This window comes from Abramis brama (assembly GCF_963993115.1).
Source record: "Abramis brama genome assembly, chromosome: 23".
NCBI classification, from domain to species: domain Eukaryota; kingdom Metazoa; phylum Chordata; class Actinopteri; order Cypriniformes; family Leuciscidae; genus Abramis; species Abramis brama.
In genome coordinates, this window is record NC_139985.1 from 27,480,869 (window position 1) to 27,503,103 (window position 22,235).

Here is a 22,235-nt window from a genome sequence, read left to right on the forward strand (position 1 = left end):
TAGTCATAATACAAGATGCAAAGTTGCACACTAAAAAATCTAAATGATGATGAAAATTATGAAGGCACTGACCAGAATAAAATTCTTACTGGTAAAGACGTCAAGGTGAGTTGAGGTTTGTTCGTTTTGTGGCAGCTCCTGCTTAGAATGCAAGAGGCATGGATATCTATAGGACTGGAAGAACCTTTTTGGCTAGTATATAGAAATTCAGGAAAACAAGGGCCTGCACGTGTGCTGACAACTGATTCTTCAGTCAAGAAACGCTATCAGAACCAGCAGAAACACTGAATCCTCTAATTCAGTGGCTCTCAGTTAAGTCAAGTCAAGTCAAGTGTATTTATATAGCGCTTTTCACAATACAGATTGCATCAAAGCAGCTTCACAGCATTAAACCAAAATAACACAACAAGGTTGTTTCTAGTGTAAATTTATTGATTGATAAAATTAAATTAATATCCCCAAAATATCCCCAACTGAGCAAGCCAAAGGCAACAGTGGCAAGGAACCGAAAACTCCACTGAAATGTAGGCCTAATTGTTTGACATTTGGTGACATACAGTATATCCTCGGGAAAACTAACGCCAGCGCATTGCCATTGCGACTTACCTATGATGATTGACAGCTGAGCGTGGGCATTTCACTCACGTTGATGTTGGCTATGCGTCAATATCACATTTGCACAGTCTGTAGTCTCTGTACTATTTGAATTCGTGATTGGTTGACTGCCAAATTAAAATATTTAACAGAACGATAAAATAACGTTAATAACCAGTTAATGGCCATTTCAAATAGGCCTAAGTGTGTCTGTTCAGAATGATTACATTTGATTTTGTTTCCATTTCTGGCTCTCAGTTGTAGTCCTGGAGTAACCTAGAACTGCACATTTTGGATTCTCCAGGACTCAAAACCACTGTTCTACTTAAATCCATTGATCCTTTAAAGCGCAATAATAAAAATTAAAGCGAGTAATAATTAATCTGTTTGTTTAAGCTGGCAGGAAGCAATAGAGGATATGCAGGAGGGGGGTGTAATCTACTGTTAAACAGGGCTGGGCGATATGACCGATATGATTTTTTTTTTTTTACCACATGGAACATATACTTTCTTTTAGTATATATAAACTAAAAGAATAGTTGATAATAAATATATATATATATATATATATATATATATATATATATATATTTAAGTATATACTCAAATGTACTCATTCATATGTGATTATTTTTCTCCCTTTATTTAGAACTTCTGGGCAAATGCTTGATTAAGAATGTAGAAATATAAAATATGAATGAAATATAAAACAGTTTTCAAAAACAAATGATTACAGGCCCAACATAAAATATTGATATATAAAATGTAAACATTGTACTTTCAAGTTTAAAATGTGGCAGCATCAGGGCTCCGAATCTGTTCAATGAACACATGAAAGCATGTGAACGAAATGTTGACAGGAACAGAACCAGAAACGGAAACAAAATCAAATGTAATCATTCTGAACAGACACACTTAGGCCTATTTGAAATGGCCATTAACTGGTTATTAACGTTATTTTATCGTTCTGTTAAATATTTTAATTTGGCAGTCAACCAATCACGAATTCAAATAGTACAGAGACTACAGACTGTGCAAATGTGATATTGACGCATAGCCAACATCAACGTGAGTGAAATGCCCACGCTCAGCTGTCAATCATCATAGGTAAGTCGCAATGGCAATGCGCTGGCGTTAGTTTTCCCGAGGATATACTGTATGTCACCAAATGTCAAACAATTAGGCCTACATTTCAGTGAAAATGAATAGCAGGTAATATGCAGCTTGTGAAAACAGCGAAAATTGCAGGATAGTGTAGAACATTGATTCACACAACATCACATCACACACTTAAAGCGCTTCTGTGCACAGAGGAAAAGAATAAAACTAAATGTATAAAACTAATATATAGGCCTATACGCAAAATATAGGCTATTTCACTTAAATAATTACAGATTAACAAAACGAAAGGAAAAATTGTGCTGACCTCGGTTTATGCGACGTGGTCCAAAGTTCACGGAAAGGATACAGAGACGGCAGAAAACAGCATCATGCTTGTTTTCTGTATTTTACAAAAGCTTTACAGTCTTGAATCATTTTTTGCTCCTATCCGTATGACCACAAATTATGGAGTAACAAGCTCCTCAGAAGGACAAAAATTCCTGTGATCGCGCCGACCCCTCACACACGCACACGTTCTAGCATTGCTAATTTGACGTCGCAGCATGTTCATTATCAAAATAAAATAGTCAACCAAACATATAGAAAGTTCACCAAACCATGTCCTCGTTTAGGAGCGAGCTCCTCGGTTTGTCTTGGCTGGTCCTCCTCCTGCTCGGGTCACCCAGTTCTGTCTCCCCTTCACTCGCCATGTTATTAACGTCTCGGCCGGCATCCCCATGGTTGGAGTGTAAGACGCAGTCATCCAAATGATGAAAAAGTTTTGTCATAAACTATGTTTTTTGCAACACCACGATATAAACGATAGAGCATAATAAACAATAGACTTTTTATATCGTCCATACGATATATATCGTCATATCGCACAGCCCTAGTTAAACACGGCACTTCAATTCTGCTTTATCTCTGTATTGTTTGTATAGCCTCAGACAGCACGCCTACAGACAGTCTGATGCATGCTGCACACAATAATGACAAGAGCTTACAAAATCATAAGAATGAATGTCTGTGTCATTTTATTTTGATTACAGTAATATGATTTGTCTCATTTTTATCTATTCAAAATAGACTTTATCAGACCACTTGAAAACAAAGGCATCAGGTTGGTCCATTGGGAACTCCATAGGAAGAACCAGTTGCTTGTGTACAGTAAGTTTGTGAATCTCTGAAATTCTCTTGAATCGCTTTACTATAAAGCCAGGCTAACTACATCACAGGTGACAGGTGGTCAGAGAGGTTGCATCAAAGAGGCTATTTTCTTATCGCCTCTTCCAGATCCAGCCTATGAATCACATTTCCATAATTCCCTCCATTACTTTAAGTTGTTTTTCAGCGAGGGAGGATTCTATTAAAAGCCTCAAGCCTTAGCAACCAGCCTGGACTATTCATCTAAACCAAAACTTCACCTCCCTAGCCTCTTGACGCATGGCATCCTTCATAACATTCGGCATGAGAAAAACAAGGGGGCTGTGTGTGTCTGTGCATGAGTGTTGGTCCGTGTGTGAGCGTCGTGAGTGGGAGGAGAAACGTTTGGCGCACAGAGAGTTAAATTCACTCTTATTACAGAGAACAGCCTTCAGAACTTCTCCAGCCCACACGACAAACCACAACACGTCTGACATTCTCTTGTCTTGTGTCAGAGTAACTCACGCATGCATCAAAACAATCTTGCTCTTCCAGGAACAGAAATGCCCAGCTCTGGAAAGTCCTACCAGTGTTTTCAGTGGTTGTGGACTGCATTGCAGTATCGGAGCCCAAAGTAAAAGACGGTTGCTTAAATCGATTTCATTCAGTGCAAAGCCTGCTTCATGTGGCCTTTGACACATGTGGTTTTGCTCGAGTAAAAGTCACTGATTGCATTGATGTTGCCGTCAGTAGAGGAACTTGGCAACTTCAAACCCCACCATTGCAGTGGCTTTCCTTTAACACACAATCTGGGGTCCAGCTTGACTCCGTACAAATCTCAACAAAGGTGAAGGTGCACAAAACAGTGATGAGCGGTTGATGACTCCAACACAGCGGCATTCAACACGTCTCCCTTGCTTTCATCTCCCCTTCTGTCTCAGTTTATCCCAGTCAGACACTTCAAGGTGGCTGGATTTAATCTGATAAACTTCACACAGGTCGTTTCCACCATGCACTTTTTAAGCAGCACCTTCAAGGACATTGACATTTTTAAGTTAAATGCAATGACCAATCAGATGCGTTTAAGTTAATCAGAATTCGCTCAATGGAGGAGTTTTTCTTTAGTGAGCTGCATATGCGCGAATCATTTCATTATAACTAACAAACTATAAACATGATGTCAATAAGAGATTCATTGATATTGTAAACAGCTTCATTGATTATAACGGGAGCATTCGCAAGAGCGCAGCTTTGTGTACCTCATGTTACAATTGACAGCTTCTGTGATTATAATGGCAGCAATCTTTGCTCGCTTTCTGTATATAATCCTATATATTTTTCATGCTGCTACATTGCAAAGTTTCTGGATAGACAACCATATTTAAACACGTGATTGACAGTGATAACCATAGCAATGGACGGAACAAAACAAGTCAAAAATAAGTCAAGTCAAATGATCTGTGCATTAAGTTTGTAAAATTATAGACCTGCCACTTTTTCTATGTAATGTGTACTTTGATGTTCATTTCATTACTAACTTTTTAAATCAGTCACTCAATGACTTTATACATATACAGCTTTTTAGAAATACATTAGTTCTTGTTTTATGATCTGTCCTGACAGTGATTGTTTTTTATTTCATGAATAAGCAGAATAAGTTAATAATATTTTGGACATATTGCCAATGCTGGGCTCACAGTTCCCAGGGGTTGTACTGTATGTGTGTGTGTGTGTGTGTGTGTGTGTGTGTGGATGACTCTGTTCTTCTGCCACTACAGAAGACCATTTTTGATCCAGGAAAAACCCTGAAATATTTATATTTTTTCTTTGCATTATATGAATAAACTGCATGAATACAGTTTTGAATAGCAGTCACTAAATTGCCACTAAATGTTTGTATAATAAGATTTATTACATATATAACAAAATTATTTCCTTTTATTATGCAAATAAAACATTGCAAGAACAAATATTTATTTGTCATTATACAAATACTTATTGGCAGAAATAATGATAATGCAACTCTCATAATATTTCCTAATTGGTAAATATAGCCTATAGCTTATCATATATATATATACAACTGTATATAAAAACAGGAATAAACAGTTTCCTAAACTCACTTAATTAAACGACTCCATTATTTTTCCTTTTAAAACTCTGAACATGCAAAAGGAGAAATCCTCTGAACACGAAGGAAATTACCATGACACAAACAACAATTATATTAATCAAATTGTCCATCACAAATCAAATCAAAGCTCTCAAAACACATGGTAAAGCCGACACATGCTTTTGAGACAGCGCAGACACAGACAGGAGTGCAACTCTGCTTCTTACCTACAGGACGCGCGGATGCCCATGAGAGACAGTGCTAGTGAAGGCAACAGGGGCTTGCAGGCCAGAGACAGAGCCATGTACCAGAGGCAGAGGAGGGCCACCTCAGTGCACACTGATGCACAGCGAGGCTGAATGCTGAGGAGCGCTCTCTCTCTCTCTCTCTCTGCTGCCGTCAGCAACAAGAGCCTGCCCTTCTCTCTGTGCCATGCGCTCTGATTGGCTGGGAAAGCCAGAACTGCATTGCAGGTAAAAACACTGCCGCCTCCTCATTTCTCCTTCAAAACGCGGTGTGTTTTGCTGTCACTCCATCCCATCTGCTCTCTCTCTCACTCTCTCTCTAATTACAGCAGAAAAAAAATCCGCCGGTTCACAAGGCGGCGAGTTACTCTCTTGCTCATAAGATCCATGTCTCAGTACTCAGTCCAAACAAGCCTCTTTACAGCCTTATTAGTGATGGCAGGTAAGCAGCACTGAGTCATGGCAGGGTCTTTGTAAGAGGGCACTCAACACAATCAATTACTCTTATCTCTCGCCCCTCTGAGACACACACCACTACACGACTGAGCATTATTTAAAATGAGCCCCAATCTATCATTTGAATGGTTGCAACTTAAAGCACAAATAGTTTTCATTAGAGCTGCACAATTCTGGATAAATTGAGAATCACAATTTGTTTTGTTTACAATAGAGCTCATGATTCTGAATAAACAACTAAACTGTACAATGAAATTTACTAGAGGTTACTATAAAATGATAATTGCTGCAGACAATGTAAAAATTATTTAATTCATTTTAATTTATTTTAAAAAATCGGTTTTAATGGATGATTAAATAAATCTCTTGAATCTCTCTAATTCAATGGCAAATAAACTTTTTAACAGTATCTTGCTGCCATCTACTGATGTAACAATGTAATCGACGCCATCTTTATTTGAAGTGTATAGGGTTACACAGACATCAGTGTTTATTTCCAAACTATAAACTTTTATCCCAGTCCTAAAACAGAAGTAACACAGATATAATGATACCGTGTGGTTGAGAAGCTGCTTCATACCTATACATGACAACGTCTCTCTCTGGCTCAGCAGCATCACGACCACAGATTTTAATGTTCACTGTGATCATAGCTACTTGTCAAAAGTTTAATAGACAGAGAAAATCAATGACATTTAGGAATATGATCACGTGGGTCTTTGAATTGAGATCTAATCGAGCCACGAACACCGCGCTACGTTATATTTCACAAACGCAATTCCTATCGACCAGCTCACTTAGCACGGCGTTCGTGACTCGATTAGTCGAGACTGTTTTCCAAGATGACGCCTGTCTGTAAACGCGTAATGTTCTGTCTTTATAAAGTATCTTCTTATTAAACTGTCTGTACACTTACAAAGTTCTCAATGCTTCGGTTTGCATGTAGGGACCCTCATTATGCTACCGTGTTAGTGTGAGGCTATTTTGAGCCTTGTTAGTGGCATTAACTAGCGATTTACTTTTACTTACTCTGTGCCCCATATACTAGCGTTATAAGATAATCTGTTTTTAAAGATAAAACTCTTTACATTCGATTTTCATGAAAACGCATCCCAGGGAACGATCGACTCGGTAACCATGTGTTAATTAACCCAGGTTCATTTTTCACCAGAATTGTCCTTTAATGTTTTGGATTGAGTTTAAAAAATAAAGATCACGAGTCATTTGTTCATAAATCATTTGGGCTACATTGGTTCCACTGTATGTTTTTGATTCAGTCAAAAATAATTGGTTCATACGAATCATTTGCTCAGGGACTGGTTGAACTACACTGGTTCCACTATTTGTTTTTGATTCATTAAAAAGAACCGGTTCATGAGAATCATTTGGGCTACACTGGTCACACTGTATGTTTTTGATTCAGTAAAATGAATCTGGGAAACGGTTTCCAAAATAACAATTTGGCCTGGCTAGATGCAAAACCCAATGCGGACAAGCATTTAACAATTATTATATTTAGTAATGTTCACTTCTGTTGAGATCAGACTGAGAATGAACTATCCATAACAGTGCTTCAGACGAGAGCAGTCAGAAGAGTCACAGCGGCCAACTGAACAGAACATAATACACTCATCAAGTGCTTTTCTAATAGACGGAGAGACGTAGGTGAAGGATGCTGGTGTGAACAAATACAATGTAAAAAGACCTGAATAACAAAATCACCCTAGACCCTAAGCTGTTCATTAAAATCTAATAATGTACAGACGAATAAAGTCATATGCAAATGAACAAACAAAAAGCTAAAAAATGTGCAGCATGCAGAAAAGTACAGATGCCCTTGGTCCTACAGTAGGTCTCTTCATTAGCTAAAATAATGCTCTACTAGTTTCTTAGCAACCACAAAACCTTTGGCAATTGAAGGTAGGGTCTCTGTGACTGACAGGGCTATAAAACACTTTGCCACAAGCCTTGCATAATTTTTCATTATGCAATTAACAAGCCTTTTATGGTGTTGATACATTTATATAAGGGTTTGTGTGTGTTGGTACTTCAAGTATGCACTGCTCTGGATTCTTGACATTTTCGTTCCTTTTACAGCCCTGAATAAATTACACAATTTGCGAAAGAAATAATTTACCCTCTCGATTGCACAATCAACACATTTATGTATCAAAAAATTATTTGCATGTTGGTCTAGTAGCATGTACTGTCACACTGAGCCAATGGTGGGCGACATTATGACCTCATTTCCATATCATTCACTGTCTCTATTCATTCCTGCACTATTCCTTAACAAAAACTGCCAAAACATTCATTTAATTTTTTTCCTTCATTGTTCATAAAGGAACTTCAGAGTTTTCTGTCAAGTGCTATAGTTCAATGTCCTATTAGAAATTAAACCTTGTCCATAAATGCAGATCAGTTAGTTAGCTTAAAGAGGCTCTCCTCAGGGATTTGCCTGTATTTGGGCTCTATTCATTTGAGAAAAAACTATCATCATGTACACACAGAAAATCATCAACCTGTCAAAATAAAGGTTCGGTTTAACTTGAAGAAACTGTGACAGAAAAAGATTATTATTGTACAAAATGTAGGGGAGCGAATATGCAAAGCAAATAAATAAATTACAAGCATAGATAAATACAACAGAAATTAGATTCAAATGAAATAAACAGTGCTTTAGCATATATATATTTTTTTAAAGTAAGTCTAACAGTATTCAGGTACAGAAATTGAATAATCAAATGTAAAATAACACTGCATATTCTTCACTGTTTAAATTAAATATAATCATTCTATGTTAAAGCTACAAAGATTTTCTCTTTTTATTTTGTTGTTTGCTGTGACTCTCGTTCGGCTCACGCTGAACTGAGCAGACGTTTAGTTTTTAATTGTAGTATCTGTTCTCTAACTGATTTTTATAACTATAAAAAATAAAAACGACGGTAGGGGGCCAAATGATGTAGCCGATGTGCAGCTGAACACTGTGTAACACCTACTATCGCAGCAAGCCTAGTTAGAGATACCCACAACTTTAGTTAAAACAAGTACAAAGACATTTTATACACTCATAACCTCTGGAGAGATGGTGCACAGACACTGGGCAAAGTACAAGTGTGCAAGAATAGTAATTATTCGAAATACCATTCAGATATCACTACATATTGCTTTGATGGCCGTAAATGTAGTAAATCCATGATAAATCATAAGCATGCAAACTAAAACTCAGTTATAACTAAACATATTGGGTGGCGCTTGTTAAAAAGTTGACTGTATTTGATCACAGAATGTCGTTGTCTGCCTCGAGGAGCAGCAAAGTATAGAATTACTTCTTTGATTATCTTACTAAATTACCTTACAAAATGGAATTACTTTTGATCAAATGAATCAATATGTCGTGTGCAAAAAATTGTTATCATAATTTCACCACAATGAGAAATCACATGAAATCCAAACACAGAACCACTGTAATTGTCCAGTCCACTGAGGAAAGACAGCTGTCGATCATTCACGACTAAAGGTCAGCACAGCTTTATAGACATTTGTTTAATGTTATCAACTAAAAGAAAACCTCAAAATATAATGTAAACTTGTTAAGTATGTTGCCTAAACATAAGCTTGTAAAAGGTAACAAAAACTCCAAATAATTTTCGTTAAGCTATGAGTCCCAACCACATGCTTTATTATGTTCCACTACAAAACAGGTAACTCAGCATTTACAGTTAATTAACCAATGAATGCCAGTTATACTTAAGTCTGCCACTTATTAAACCATGTATTTAAATCTTTGTGAGCCCTAAGTGCTCTTAAAGTGCCCCTATTATGCTTTTTTAAAGTTTCCTAATGTTGTTGTGGAGTCTCCTACAACAGGTTTACATGCATCAAAGGTCAAAAGACTGTTTAATTTCCTCATAATATACATTCTCAAACGACTCGTCAGATGAATCAATCTCTCTAAATCCCGCCTTTCCGCGAGCTACTCTGCTCTGATTGGCCAGACAGCTCAGTCTGTTGTGATTTGTACAGCACGCGCGTCGAAAAACAAAAACGCCCATTGCCATAACAACGTCAGCTGTCCTGAGGCTTCCTACAGCATAAACTAAAGACAATAACGAACAATGACGTCAATTTTACCATATCAATGGCAAGTCCGATGATGAAACACTGGAAGAACTAGTTATTGAACCTGAACCTCCATCGACGTTTCTCAGTGATACACTACTCAGTTTGAGGGACATTATGAGATGTTGCAACTGTAATTCCTCACCATCAGCATTAAAAAGTGCATGTCCATCAACAAACCAATTATTTTACTTGTACTAATTTATTTACAGAGTATTTTTGTAATATATTGCGGTGAACATGTGGAAACTGTATGCATGCATCTATATGCAATGTATACATTAGCCGAGCTCTAGCATGAATGACTGATGTAACATAAACGTGGGTAAAACAGATCTTGCTCCATGATTAATCTTTCCTCAAAGTAGTGAGAACGACAATCTGCATTAATAGACACAGTTATAGGTAATAGTGGCCCACAACTGATTAGCAGAAGTATTTAAGACAGTGATAACGTGAGTTAGCCAGTTAGCAGGAGACCTACACAATATAAAACTCAAAACTAAGTTTTTTGAACACCATCTTTCAAGAGAAAGCGGTTTGCGAATCCTGCATTGAACTCTGAGATTTGAGAAGTCGTCAGTGAAATAAAGGGAACACAGCAAAAGTTTAGGATTATACTACTGTGATATCATGGTAAAGATGAACTTTAATCACTGATTCTTCACATGCTCGTCCTTGGGCAGTGAAAAGAAACTGGCTTTACCTTCACATTATAGAGCACAGCGTCTTCTCGACATGATGCTATCCAGTATCCACAGGAATCAGCTGCAGGTTTGAGGTTCAAGTTTTCCCTGGTGTCTGCGTGCGCAATAAGTGGGCGGGCAATATGCTAATGTTTCGTCTTGACGTCACAACGAAACGGCTTATGACTCATTTGAAAAACAGTTCATTTCATTGACTCATAGTCGACTCTTACTTTTGAAAAACAATAACTTTATATATGGTGCACTTTCAGATTTAAAACTTTGCAGGATGTTTTCATTCACTTAGAGCTATATTACACACTACATGAAAGGTCATTTTCAAAAATCCATAATAGGGGCCCTTTAACATTAGCCGCTTTCCGACCGGAGGAACCTTTTCACAGTTCCTAGAACTATTGGCTAAAGTACCCGGATGTCGGCGTGTTCGCACCGCAGGAACTAGGAACGATTTTAGTTCTAGGAACTCCATTTGGAGGAACTAATTTAGGTCCTACTTCAGAGTAGGGTCTAAACCAGCACTACAGGAACTACCCGTGACGTTAGTGTACGCTGATTGACCGAACGCACGCGGAACACCAGCACCCGCCATTTTTAAAACAACTATAATGTAAACACACAGATTATAGCCTATATATTTACTCCAGAAACTAACTATACAAACATGGAAAACAGTGATAGATGGGTCTCTAAACCTTTATGCTGAAGAGAAAATCCAGGCAACTTTGAGGGGACCAAGCCAAACATGATTATGTTTATCTGCCCAGCTAGCAACACTGGACATCAACCACACGGCATAGGCTAATAACCTTTTTTTCAAATACTGTCTACTTTCTATAACAGTTCTATCTAATATAACATATTAAACAGTACTGTTAGACAGATCGCTAACTAATAAACACAGAGAATGCGAGCATTGTTTGCTCTGGTGTTCTCAGCGCCGCCAAAATAAAGGTCCGTCGCGCCGTCAAAATAAAAGTCACCATGCTTGCGTCACTCCCTTACCCCTCCTACCAGTTCCTATGGCCACTTGGCCAGTGCGAACGCAAACAGCAAAACCGAGTTTGGGGGAGAGTAGTTCATAGAACTGTTTAGAAGTGGACAGTTCCTATAACTAAGTTCCTGTAACTACTTGGTCGGAAAGCGGCTATTATCTTTGGGTAAACACATGAGATAAATAATCTCTTATAATGCAGTATAACACTATACTACAATGCAAAACTGCATACTGTCTGTACTGCATCTATGTCACTCTGCAGTGTGCTAAACAAATAACCAAGCATTTATTTTTTCAGTCAAGCTTTATTAGACAATGAGAGGGTGTCATTAAAACTGATTAATTAGCTTGCGGTCTGAGAGTTGCAGTTAAACTGATCATCATTGGGCATGCTAGATTAAACCTGCTGTGTTATGCAATCTCTACTAACCAGAGAGAGAGAGAGAGAGAGAGAGAGAGAGGTTATCATAGGACATGATGACAGCACATCAGTGAGTGTGTGTGTGTTTTACATTAGCGCATGCATTTCATAACTCTAACACTGTTTCCTAACCAGCTGCAACAGCGACACTACACACAGACGGACACTTGGTTTCCATTTCTATGGTTTTGTGCCAGATAACCCAACCCCAACTGGAAACTCTGCTCCTTGTGCATATTTCCCATGCAAAAGTTACAGACATGATACTAAGCTGTAACAGAAGTAGAACAAAATATCGATAGGGCGATATATCATTGTCCTTCTCCATGCGATACGAGAATCAATACGCTGGCGCCAAGTATAGATATTTTAATTAATAAAATAAGGCACTCTAAATAGATTTCCCTGTTTGCAGCATCACTACTTCATCGCTCCTCGAGCAAAACATGAATGAGGGAAACATGAACATAAGTTAACTAGCCTAAGAAAAATAGGTTTTTAATGGGATGGCAGACAGCCAGTGTGAGTAAAAGAATAGATGCCCCAGCCACGTTTCAGTTCAAAGTCTGGACACACTTTCAGCTTTTATACCATTGATGGGACAAACATGTTGTAAATAGACATCTTTGGCACTCTTCACAGAGCACTTACACAGATACACACGAGAGTGTTTGAAAGAAGGCGTCAATCAACGGATCCAGTAAGCACTTTTTATTTTACTATACGTCTTTATATAAATATTTTTTTCTACTTAAAAACTATAATTTTGTTATTTTACTAACCCAACTAATTACTCATCCGAGCTTTCCAATAGGTTGCACGTAAGGGGGGAAAAAAAGTAGCACGATTCTTTCTGCCAGTCGGGCTGCAGCAGAGAGGCTGTATACAGCTTTGCAAGAATCGCCGATGGTTGGGTTTAGGAAAAGAAGAACGGGACGGTTGGGTTTAGGAAAAGAAGAACGGGACGGTTGGGTTTAGGAAAAGAAGAACGGGACGTTGGGTTTAGGAAAAGAAGAACGGGACGGTTGGGTTTAGGAAAAGAAGAACGGGACAGTTGGGTTTAGGAAAAGAAGAACGGGACGTTGGGTTTAGGAAAAGAAGAACGGGACAGTTGGGTTTAGGAAAAAAAGAACGGGACGTTGGGTTTAGGAAAAGAAGAACGGGACGGTTGGGTTTAGGAAAAGAAGAACGGGACGGTTGGGTTTAGGAAAAGAAGAACGGGACGGTTGGGTTTAGGAAAAGAAGAACGGGAAGGTTTGGGTTTAGGAAAAGAAGAACGGGACGTTGGGTTTAGGAAAAGAAGACCAGGAGGTTGGGTTTAGGAAAAGAAGAACGGGACGTTGGGTTTAGGAAAAGAAGAACGGGACGGTTGGGTTTAGGAAAAGAAGAACGGGACGGTTGGGTTTAGGAAACTTGACATGCGGGACACCATCCCCGGTCTCCTGGGTGAAAGTCCTGTGTTGTTTGACCCATCCAACACCAAAACCAACCGGATTTTAGGCCTTTCATACTACTCACTACCGTAGTCGCTCTTAATGCTACGGAATCGTGCTGACCATCACAAAAAACAAACAAAAAAAAAAACAGATAAACGTGTCCGTGTACACGAATCAAAAGATTAAATTACGTGACAATTTCACGAACTGCCGTGAGACTGGGCTGGTCTGACAGGGTGGGGGGCGTGGCATCAACCCTAAACTCCTCCATTTCCCCAGCTGACTGAAAACTAGCTAGACTGCAAATAGAGCATGAAAGAAGCGAACGTTTTACAATAAAAATGTTACAGTGACAGTAATATGTTAATTTGTGTTTGGAGTGCACATCAATCATGCTGAATCAAACTGGTTTTTACCCTTTCACATAAAAAGAGATCACATAACTATTCAGTTGCACCTGCTTCCATTTATTTGTGATCACAATAATGCACAAAACAAACTCCATTACGACTTTTAAGTCCAAAGGCTTACACATTTAGAAAAATATTGATAAAATATCATACATTTATATCATATTCCTTTAGAAACGGTGAGTATTTATAAATTTTCTGAGGAAGTTTGAGCAATCTCTCCTGTCAAGTCAAGTCACGTTTATTTATATAAATGCCGCTTTTTACAATACAGATTGTTTCAAAGCAGCTTTACAGTGATAACAGGAAAGTAATGCAACAAAGTTTGTTTCTACTGTACAGCAGATCTAGAAGAAAATAGCATCATAGTCCAAATTAAGTAAGTTCAGTGATGGTTCATTTTTGTTGTAAAAAAGTTATTAATTTAGTTCATTTGTACACAGCCGCTCTGGAGGAAACAGTGATGTCATCGTCCAGCTCAGCTCAGTTCTCATTTAATGGTGTCAATGCAGGCAGATCAATAATATTGTTGAATATTAAGTGTCTCACTATACTGTTATCCTTTCAGCCAGAGCAACAGAGGAAGCTCACGAGAAGAAAACAGGAGTTATGAGTTATACGGGTTTTTTTATGACATGCGGATGCATTAGTCTGGTATCAACAAAGGCACAGGGAGGGAAGAGTCAGATAAAACATGAAACCAAATAAATACACCATTTTAATTAAATATGATTTGTCTATGTTCTTTTAGCCGTATCTGGTATTTTCCATAAACATATACAGTATGTATTTATTATCGCAATGGTTAGCATAAGAAGCCTTTTCATATAAATATATTTCTTCCTCATACGTTGATCAGAATCCCCTTTGGACATGCAACACATGCTGATGCCTGAAAGTGAGTTTTGAGCTGAAAATTGTTTAAAATGTTTTAATGGTTGAACTTAGCTGGTCGCCTGATATAATAACATGGGAAATGAGCAGCAGTGTTGAGCCTCTCCTGACTCAGGTAAACTTCGCCTCTGTTTATGACCACTTTTCAAACCCCAGTTGGCTCGCTTAAATCCGAAGCGGGGGGCGTTACTAAGTTACCATGTTATTAGCAACCACTTGCTTAACCAACACAAAATAGGTGTCGTTTTAAAGCTCAGAAGCTTGGCTTTACAGTGAATATAGGGAACATGACCATCACTTAGGGCGTTTTCACACCTGAAGGTCCGCACCAAGGTCCGAGCCAAAGTTCATGTTTGTATGATTTTATACATTCGGTTAGAGTTGGTTTGGTTTCACATTGCAATTATGCGAGCGCACTAAAGAACTTTACATGACGTACTTGCGTCCTGTCGTCATCATCTATGTGGGCTGCATCTTGACATTGATTGGTTTGTAAACGGATGTGTGTCTGACGTCAGCGTGTTGTCAATTCGGCGGGTAACTTTGACAAGAATGAATGAACAGATGTATATCGTTGCCACTATACTTCATTATTATGGCATTACTCCCTGCAGCACCAACTATACTCGAGGCTAGTTCAAATTCGCCAAATGAACGTCCTCGTTGTGCGAACATTTTATCGTCGCTGGCAGGACGCAGGAAAAATGTGTGTGTGTGTGCATGTGAATCAGCTGGAAGAAACGCTGTGGGCAGGACTGACAGATCTGCACATAAATATTCTTCTTCAGTTGTTTAGGCTACGCAGGAACCACCGGAACTTCCTGTAAATGGTCTAAAAGTCCGAACCATACAGAAAATGCTTTCACACTAGAAATGCACCAAATGTTGTTCAGTTTAATACAGACCGAGACTACATCTTTTCGTCGGACTAAATTTCATCTGTTTGGTCCGGACCGTGGTACGGACCAAACAAGGTAGATGTGAAAGGGCCCCTAAAGTCCCCGTGAACCGGAAGTTGCAATCAACTTTTTTGTATAATGCATGTATAACAGTATCAGTATATTGGATCCATGCATTATCTTAAAGTGACAACAGCCTAATATTCCTGCTGCAGTGTTTTTACTGTTAATCAAACGACAAAAGACTCACAGCTCTTGACTGAGTAACTATTGTAACTTTAATAAGGATTCATCTATATTTGAATTATCAAGTGAAGACTATGCAGTGTTATTTTACATTTGATTAGGCCTACTTTATTAAATTTCAGTAACTAATCTGTATATAACTACTGTTAATTACTGAAAAGCACTTTATTTCATTTGTATCTTTGTTCTTTTGCGTTTGTTTTGGCCATTGCATTTAGTTTATTTATTCTTATTTTAATACAGACTTTACTTGTCTTTAATAATGATAGAAATTTATTTTATATTTATATGGAATTTTTTCATTTACATTCCATGTAAAAAGTCTGGCAAGTAAAAAACAAACAAACAAAAAACTAGCTAATGGCAACTCGAGCTTCAATGTGTCCGTAGAGGGTCGGTAAATTATGACATTTTGATGAATTTTAATTTTTGAACTATCCCTTCAAGTGTATGACCGGGTCCAATCCTGTTCCTGGAGCATCACAAACCTGAAGAGTGTAGCTCCAAACCTAATTAGACACATATGAACCAGTTAATCAAGAACTTCAGGATCAACTGAATGTTCCAGGAAGGTCTAATGGACCAACCTGAAGCTAAACTCTGCAGGAAAGTGGCCCTCCAAGTAGGGCTGCGCAATATATCGAAATTATCGAAATATTGCAAAATGCATATCGCAGCGGCTTGCAATAACTGGGGTCATGAACAAAAGACAAAGAGAAAATCACTCGCTGCTCTTGCCTGAATAACTTTTGTAGCTTTAATAAGAATCAGTGTATATATTTAATTCATACAGTGAAAACTAATCAGTGTTTTATTTTTACATTTGATTATTCAGTTTCTGTTGTTAAATAACCCTAATGTAGGATAACCTGAACCCCGTGGTTTACACTGATGTTAAAATAACACTTCTTATGCTACAGTAAAACACTGATGTTCACTTTCAGAAGCTGTAGGGATGTTTTCTTGTCACAAAAAGAATGTGAAACAAGTATGTATGTTATATAACTTTAATAAATATATAAATATATCTAAATAAATTTTAATGATAATTTAAGTTCATTTTACACACTTTAAGCATTATCGTATCGTATATCGAATATCACATTATTTAATGAGTTATCGCATATCGCATTTTTCTTGAATATAATGCAGCCCAACCTCCAAAAGCACAACACTGGTTTTTCTAAGATGTTCTGGTCCTTCCTTGCATAGAAAAATACTAGCACACCTCTGATCAACAAGCTGCACGACTTAAGGTTTGATTCATGTTGTACAAATGTGCCAATTAATTTACACACCTTGGTTTATTACTTAAGATTAGCGGTTCCTTCAAATCCCTGACCCTAAGCAATAGTAATAGTAATAAAAAAGGCCCACTAAGCACCCTGGCATCTTCAAATACAGATTTGGCAATCTCAAGACTTTATAGAGTTGATCGGTCAAGTAACTCAGAACAGGAACCGCCCCTGCTAAAGAGGCCAGTGCAGCATCTGCATGGCACACAGCTCCCCAAAACAGTGACCTGATTTGGTTTCAAGCAGTCCTCGCTGAGAGCCACATTATCTGTCATCCGCAGTCTTCCAGACCCCAGTGCTGCAGTTGTGGAGGATACAGCTTACATAATGAGCATCCACACTGCTAGGCAAATCCCAGTGCAGTTGACTGCAGACAGAACTGTGATACCAGCCCTTTAAGTTTTCCAGCACTGCACCACAACTTGCGCACAATGCCAGACAGGGTGTACACACCTGGAGAGACAACTTCAAGGGAACACAAGGGTGCAAAACACAAAGGTTGAATCCCACTTTGGCAGGATGCATGACAGAAAGAGGTGGTCAGCGAAGTTGCATACACCAGCAAAGAGGATCTAACACCCATATTAGTCCTGCAAACCCGTCCTGCTTCCTCGGCGCAAACATGTCACAAAAGACTAATCTAACCCGTACCTTGCCTGAGCACATCAGCTGTCTGATTAAAAATGAATCCAACATCAATAAGTCAGCAGTGCCACCTCAGCTTACACTCTTTGCTCTCCACACACACACACACACACACACACACACACAGATGCACTCACTTGCACCTCAGACCGCTGGCTAGTTTCACCACAGCTGTGTTGAGCGAAAAGATCCAATCCAGGAGCCACATGGCAGAGGAGGACAGCACGGGGCAGGACGGTATTGTGTGAGCCAGAGTTGAACCACAGATGTGACTTTCTCTCTCCCAGAGTGTGCCTGCCTGCTCTCCGCTCACTGGCCGCCTCAACACTACCGATCCGACTGGAAAACAAGGCAGCACAGGAGGGAGGGCAAGAGAAACAGGAGCAGAGGAGGAGGGTGATAAGTGAGTGAAAACTCACTCTCGCCTAACACAGTGTGGCATAAACGCAGCGCAGGAGGAGAGGGGACGTCGATGACTGATTTTGTAGAGGCTCATGAAGAAAAGTCATATACCCCGCCTCTCTCCTGCAGAAGGGCCGGGCCGAAGGTTCTGTCCATCTGACATGTCGTATTTCAAGGACACAAGCAGACCCCAGAGGGCATGTTCCCTTCTGCTCGTGCTTCACCTGAGCAGTCAGTAGATGAAAGTGTGTGTGAGAGAGAGAGAATAAGAGAATAAAACGCATCAGGCTTGATGGCTGTCACAAAGCACTGTTATGTAACAGCTCTCTTCAGGGCAGTCAAGCTGTCGTCCAGTATTTAACAGAGGAACACACACACACACACTGTATTTCTTCAGTTTACATGATCATCATCTGGCCCCAGGATTTTAGGATGTATTTTTGCTATTGATCTCCATTACGTTTGGTTCTCTGATTCTTAAGCGTTTTATTATCATTGTTATTATTTTACTTGTTTTACGAGACAGACAGAAAGAGGTGACAGGGAAAACGGGCATGAGAAGAGAGAATTGGATCAACATATGTAGCGGCCAGACTCAAACCTGGTCACCCATATGAGCACCAACTGGAGCATCGGATGTAGCCACAAGAAGATCGTGGCTCTTTGATTGGATTGTTTAACATATTAAACTCAAGACATGTAATGCTGCGTTCACACCAAACGCGAATATGCGTCTGGCGCGAGTGATTTCAATGTTAAGTCAATGGTAAGACGCGTTTACGCGCGTCTGGAGGTCTTGCGGCGCGAATGAGGCGTTTAGCGCGGCGCGGTAGACGCAAATTCGCCTATTCGCGCGAACTAGACGCGAATTGAGCGTCTGGCGCGTTTCGCGCGTTAAGCGCGAATTGTGCTTTTTGTGCATCACGCGTTTGACGCGAATTCGCGTCTGCCGCCCGAGTTGAAAAATCTGAACTTCTGCGTCAATTCGCGCCGCGTTAACCAATCAGGAGCCTGCCTGCTTGCTGCTGTCACGTGGTGAACTGACAGTTTAATGTTATTTTATGTTTGGCCTCAATAAATTATTTTGTAATATGACTAAAATGCACAACAAAGCAAATCTTTCACATAAAAACTCGATTTCAATATGAGAGATAGCCTACTCATTTGTATTGAATGCTATTTATTCCATATCTATTCTAGATTAGCCTATATGAAACTTTATTAATCTAATGTAAAGACACCAAACACAATTAAGTGTATAAAAACTTTTCAAAAAAAATAACAGGACAGGTTTCACTTTTGGAGGCTGCCTCCATTTATTATCAAAACAAAAATAAATGACAGATTAGGTGCGGGAGAGGGTGAACCTCGCGCCGGGCTTTACAGCGCGGGCTCGTCAGGCAGCGACCACTCGAGGCCGAGGCTTTATACGGCCTACGCTGTCCTCGTCAGCGTCCTCACCGTTAGGTCCACCAAACCTACCTCCTGGAGCAAATTGTGAAACTCCTGAAACCCTCCGGAGGTTTTGGTGGACCCGAGTACAGCGACGATGTCCCCTACGCAGCTGTTTCTGCTCTTCAGATCATATAAGAGCGGTGACTCTCTCGATTAATGCTATTGCTAATGCTCGATAAACATCTAAAAAAGATGGCCGCCAACAGCTTAGAAACTTTCGCCCCCTGACTTCGCCTTTGACGCGCGTAAATTTCGCTTCAAACTTTTGATTTTACGCGCGTCAATTTCACTCTTGACGCGCGAATGCACACAAAGTGGTCACGCGTATAACTAGACGCGGCAGGCGCGAATTTTGACGCAGATTCGCGTTTGGTGTGAACGCAGCATAAGACTGACTTTAAAATGAAATTCTTAGAACGATAACAACAACATGAAAGTGTTAAAGGAATAGTTCACGCAAAACAACACTGGTCCTCATTGATTTTCACTTTAAAGAACGTTAAGCACGTTCAAAGTGCAAGCTACAACTGTCATCGACAAAAACATAACATACTAATTATTTTTAGTGATTTTTTTTTACCAAAACCAAAATGAAAGTTTTAATTTAACTGGAGCTGTACAATCGTTTTTACGATGCATCGCAATGCTGATGTGAACAATATTGCATCGATGCATAAAAACTAGTTTTTTTTTTACATTTAATGAAATAGGTCTATCATACATATTAATGTACTGTTTTATTGTAAAAAAAAGTAGGCTACTCTCAGGGCTCGAAATTAACTTTTTTACTTGGTATCACTGGTGCTCCCAACTTCAAAAAGTGAGGAGCACCAGCAAAAATTTAGGAGCACCCACCAAAAATTAATGAGCACCACAACAACAAATGATATATTAACAGATTTCATTTATTTAAAAACAACACCAACAATCACCGGGGCTTTACACATCCTGTGGCCAGGATTTGAAATTTGGTCTTCTGGCTCTATATCATCTCACCTCGATGATATTGGCACATGATTTGTCATTTGCATACGTCATGTTAATCGCAACTCCGTTCTTTTTTACCAATGTTAAAGTGTTACCGATTAGTTATACACTGATTCAGACGTCTCGTGAGTTCAGTGTTGGACAGATCAGTTGTTTTAACCATTCATTAAAGTGAATCGGTTCAAAGGAGTCATGAGTTCGCGAATCGGACGTGTCATTAGTGGACGTGTAGCCTACGGCACACGTTGTGTGATTATCCCGGCAGTTTAGGACATCGCACAAGATTTGTGTCAACACAGAAAACATTTCATGCACTGGATAGTTTTTTTTGTTTATTGAAATTGTGGTTTATGTCAGCTGAATGTGCGGGCCGCTTTTCAGAGAAGATAAGGCAACGTTTTCTTTTTTTGCACAATTCACACTCCGCGGACCTGAAAACAGGTCGCACCACTAGGGCTGGGGCGGTTACCGCATTACCGCGGTCACATGATGCCTACCGCGGGTCTAAGCTCGTCACCGTCATCACCAAAAAAAAAAAAAAAAAAAAGCATTGGCCTGCACACGTGTGCACATTGTGTCTAATTACATTGATTCTAATGACATGGATAGTGTCTAATGACATTGTGTCTTACATAAGTTTTGTTTAGAAAACCTTGAATCCATCAAAAGATGGAGCACATCCGACCTTTCGCGAGTTGGGGAGCGCAATGTTCCATGACACATAATAACATTCCATTCGTATTGACTATTAGGCCTATATGCGAGAGTACCTACAGACATCCCAAGTCTCCCAGAAGTTCCGGGAGTCTCCCGCATATTAATAGCGGCTCCATGATGCCCGCAAATTAGTTAAAATCTCCCGGAATCTAGAGCGAGCGAGCAAGAGTGCGCATGCGAGACAGAGACTGTGTTCCAAACCGTGTAGCGCGCGCACGGCAGAGAGGGAGAGGGAGCGAGAGAGAGCATCCTGATTGGCCCGTTTCGGTAAGTTAACCAATCAGTTGTCAGTGTGGGTGGGCTTTTATCTCTTCTTCTCTGACTGCGCGCGCGCCTCCCCAAGTGGACGAGGCATTTTATGCTTGACGCGCTCGCCGTATACTATTCTTTGAAATGACAGCGGGCGACTCGTCCTCTAAACCATCAGGAATCAGCAGTGAGAAGTAGTAATAAGGTACACTCGTGAATGTTTATTTTAGAACAACACTTTAGTACACCAAACTACAAAAGAATCGTGTAAGCAGTAAACCTTGAGATTATTAGGCTACCTGTGACATTAGAAACGTAACCTACAACTTAATTAACTCTATTAAAACTAAAAAACTAAAACTAAAACTAACTCTATTAACTAATTAATCTTACATACAACATTTTCATTTAGTTTTGTGAACATTTTTATAAAACATGGCTATTTATTTGTATTTAAAGGGCTTATGTCTACTATTGTAGGATTATTTTGTTTATTAAAGCAACAAATTTAGACGCAAGAACTGGGTGCGGGTGCTGTGAGATGTACAGATTTGGCTCGTGGGGGGGGGGGGGGGGGGGGGGGGGGGTTTGATTTAAAGCAGTTTACCACTATACCGCGGGAATTTCTTGCTTTTCAACCGCGGTAAGAAAAAATCCATACCGTCCCAGCCCTACGCACCACAACCATTATTTGCACTCGCACA

General features: G+C 39.4%; 1 protein-coding gene across 3 annotated transcripts in view; it reads right to left on the reverse strand.

The window, feature by feature from the left end:
- srpk1b (SRSF protein kinase 1b) overlaps positions 1–22,235 on the reverse strand; it is a 52,308-nt gene that overhangs the window by 25,190 nt on the left and 4,883 nt on the right. The window contains exon 1 of one of the 3 annotated variants that reach the window (XM_084100805.1): positions 17,859–18,059. The exons of 1 other annotated variant lie outside the window; for it this stretch is intronic. In XM_084100805.1, the coding sequence (XP_083956931.1) occupies positions 17,859–17,929 (71 nt within the window). In that variant the 5' untranslated portion in view covers positions 17,930–18,059. Of the gene's footprint in view, positions 1–5,178; positions 5,310–17,858; positions 18,060–22,235 lie in introns of those variants that run through there. One more of the 3 variants, XM_084100804.1, reaches the window with a different exon arrangement.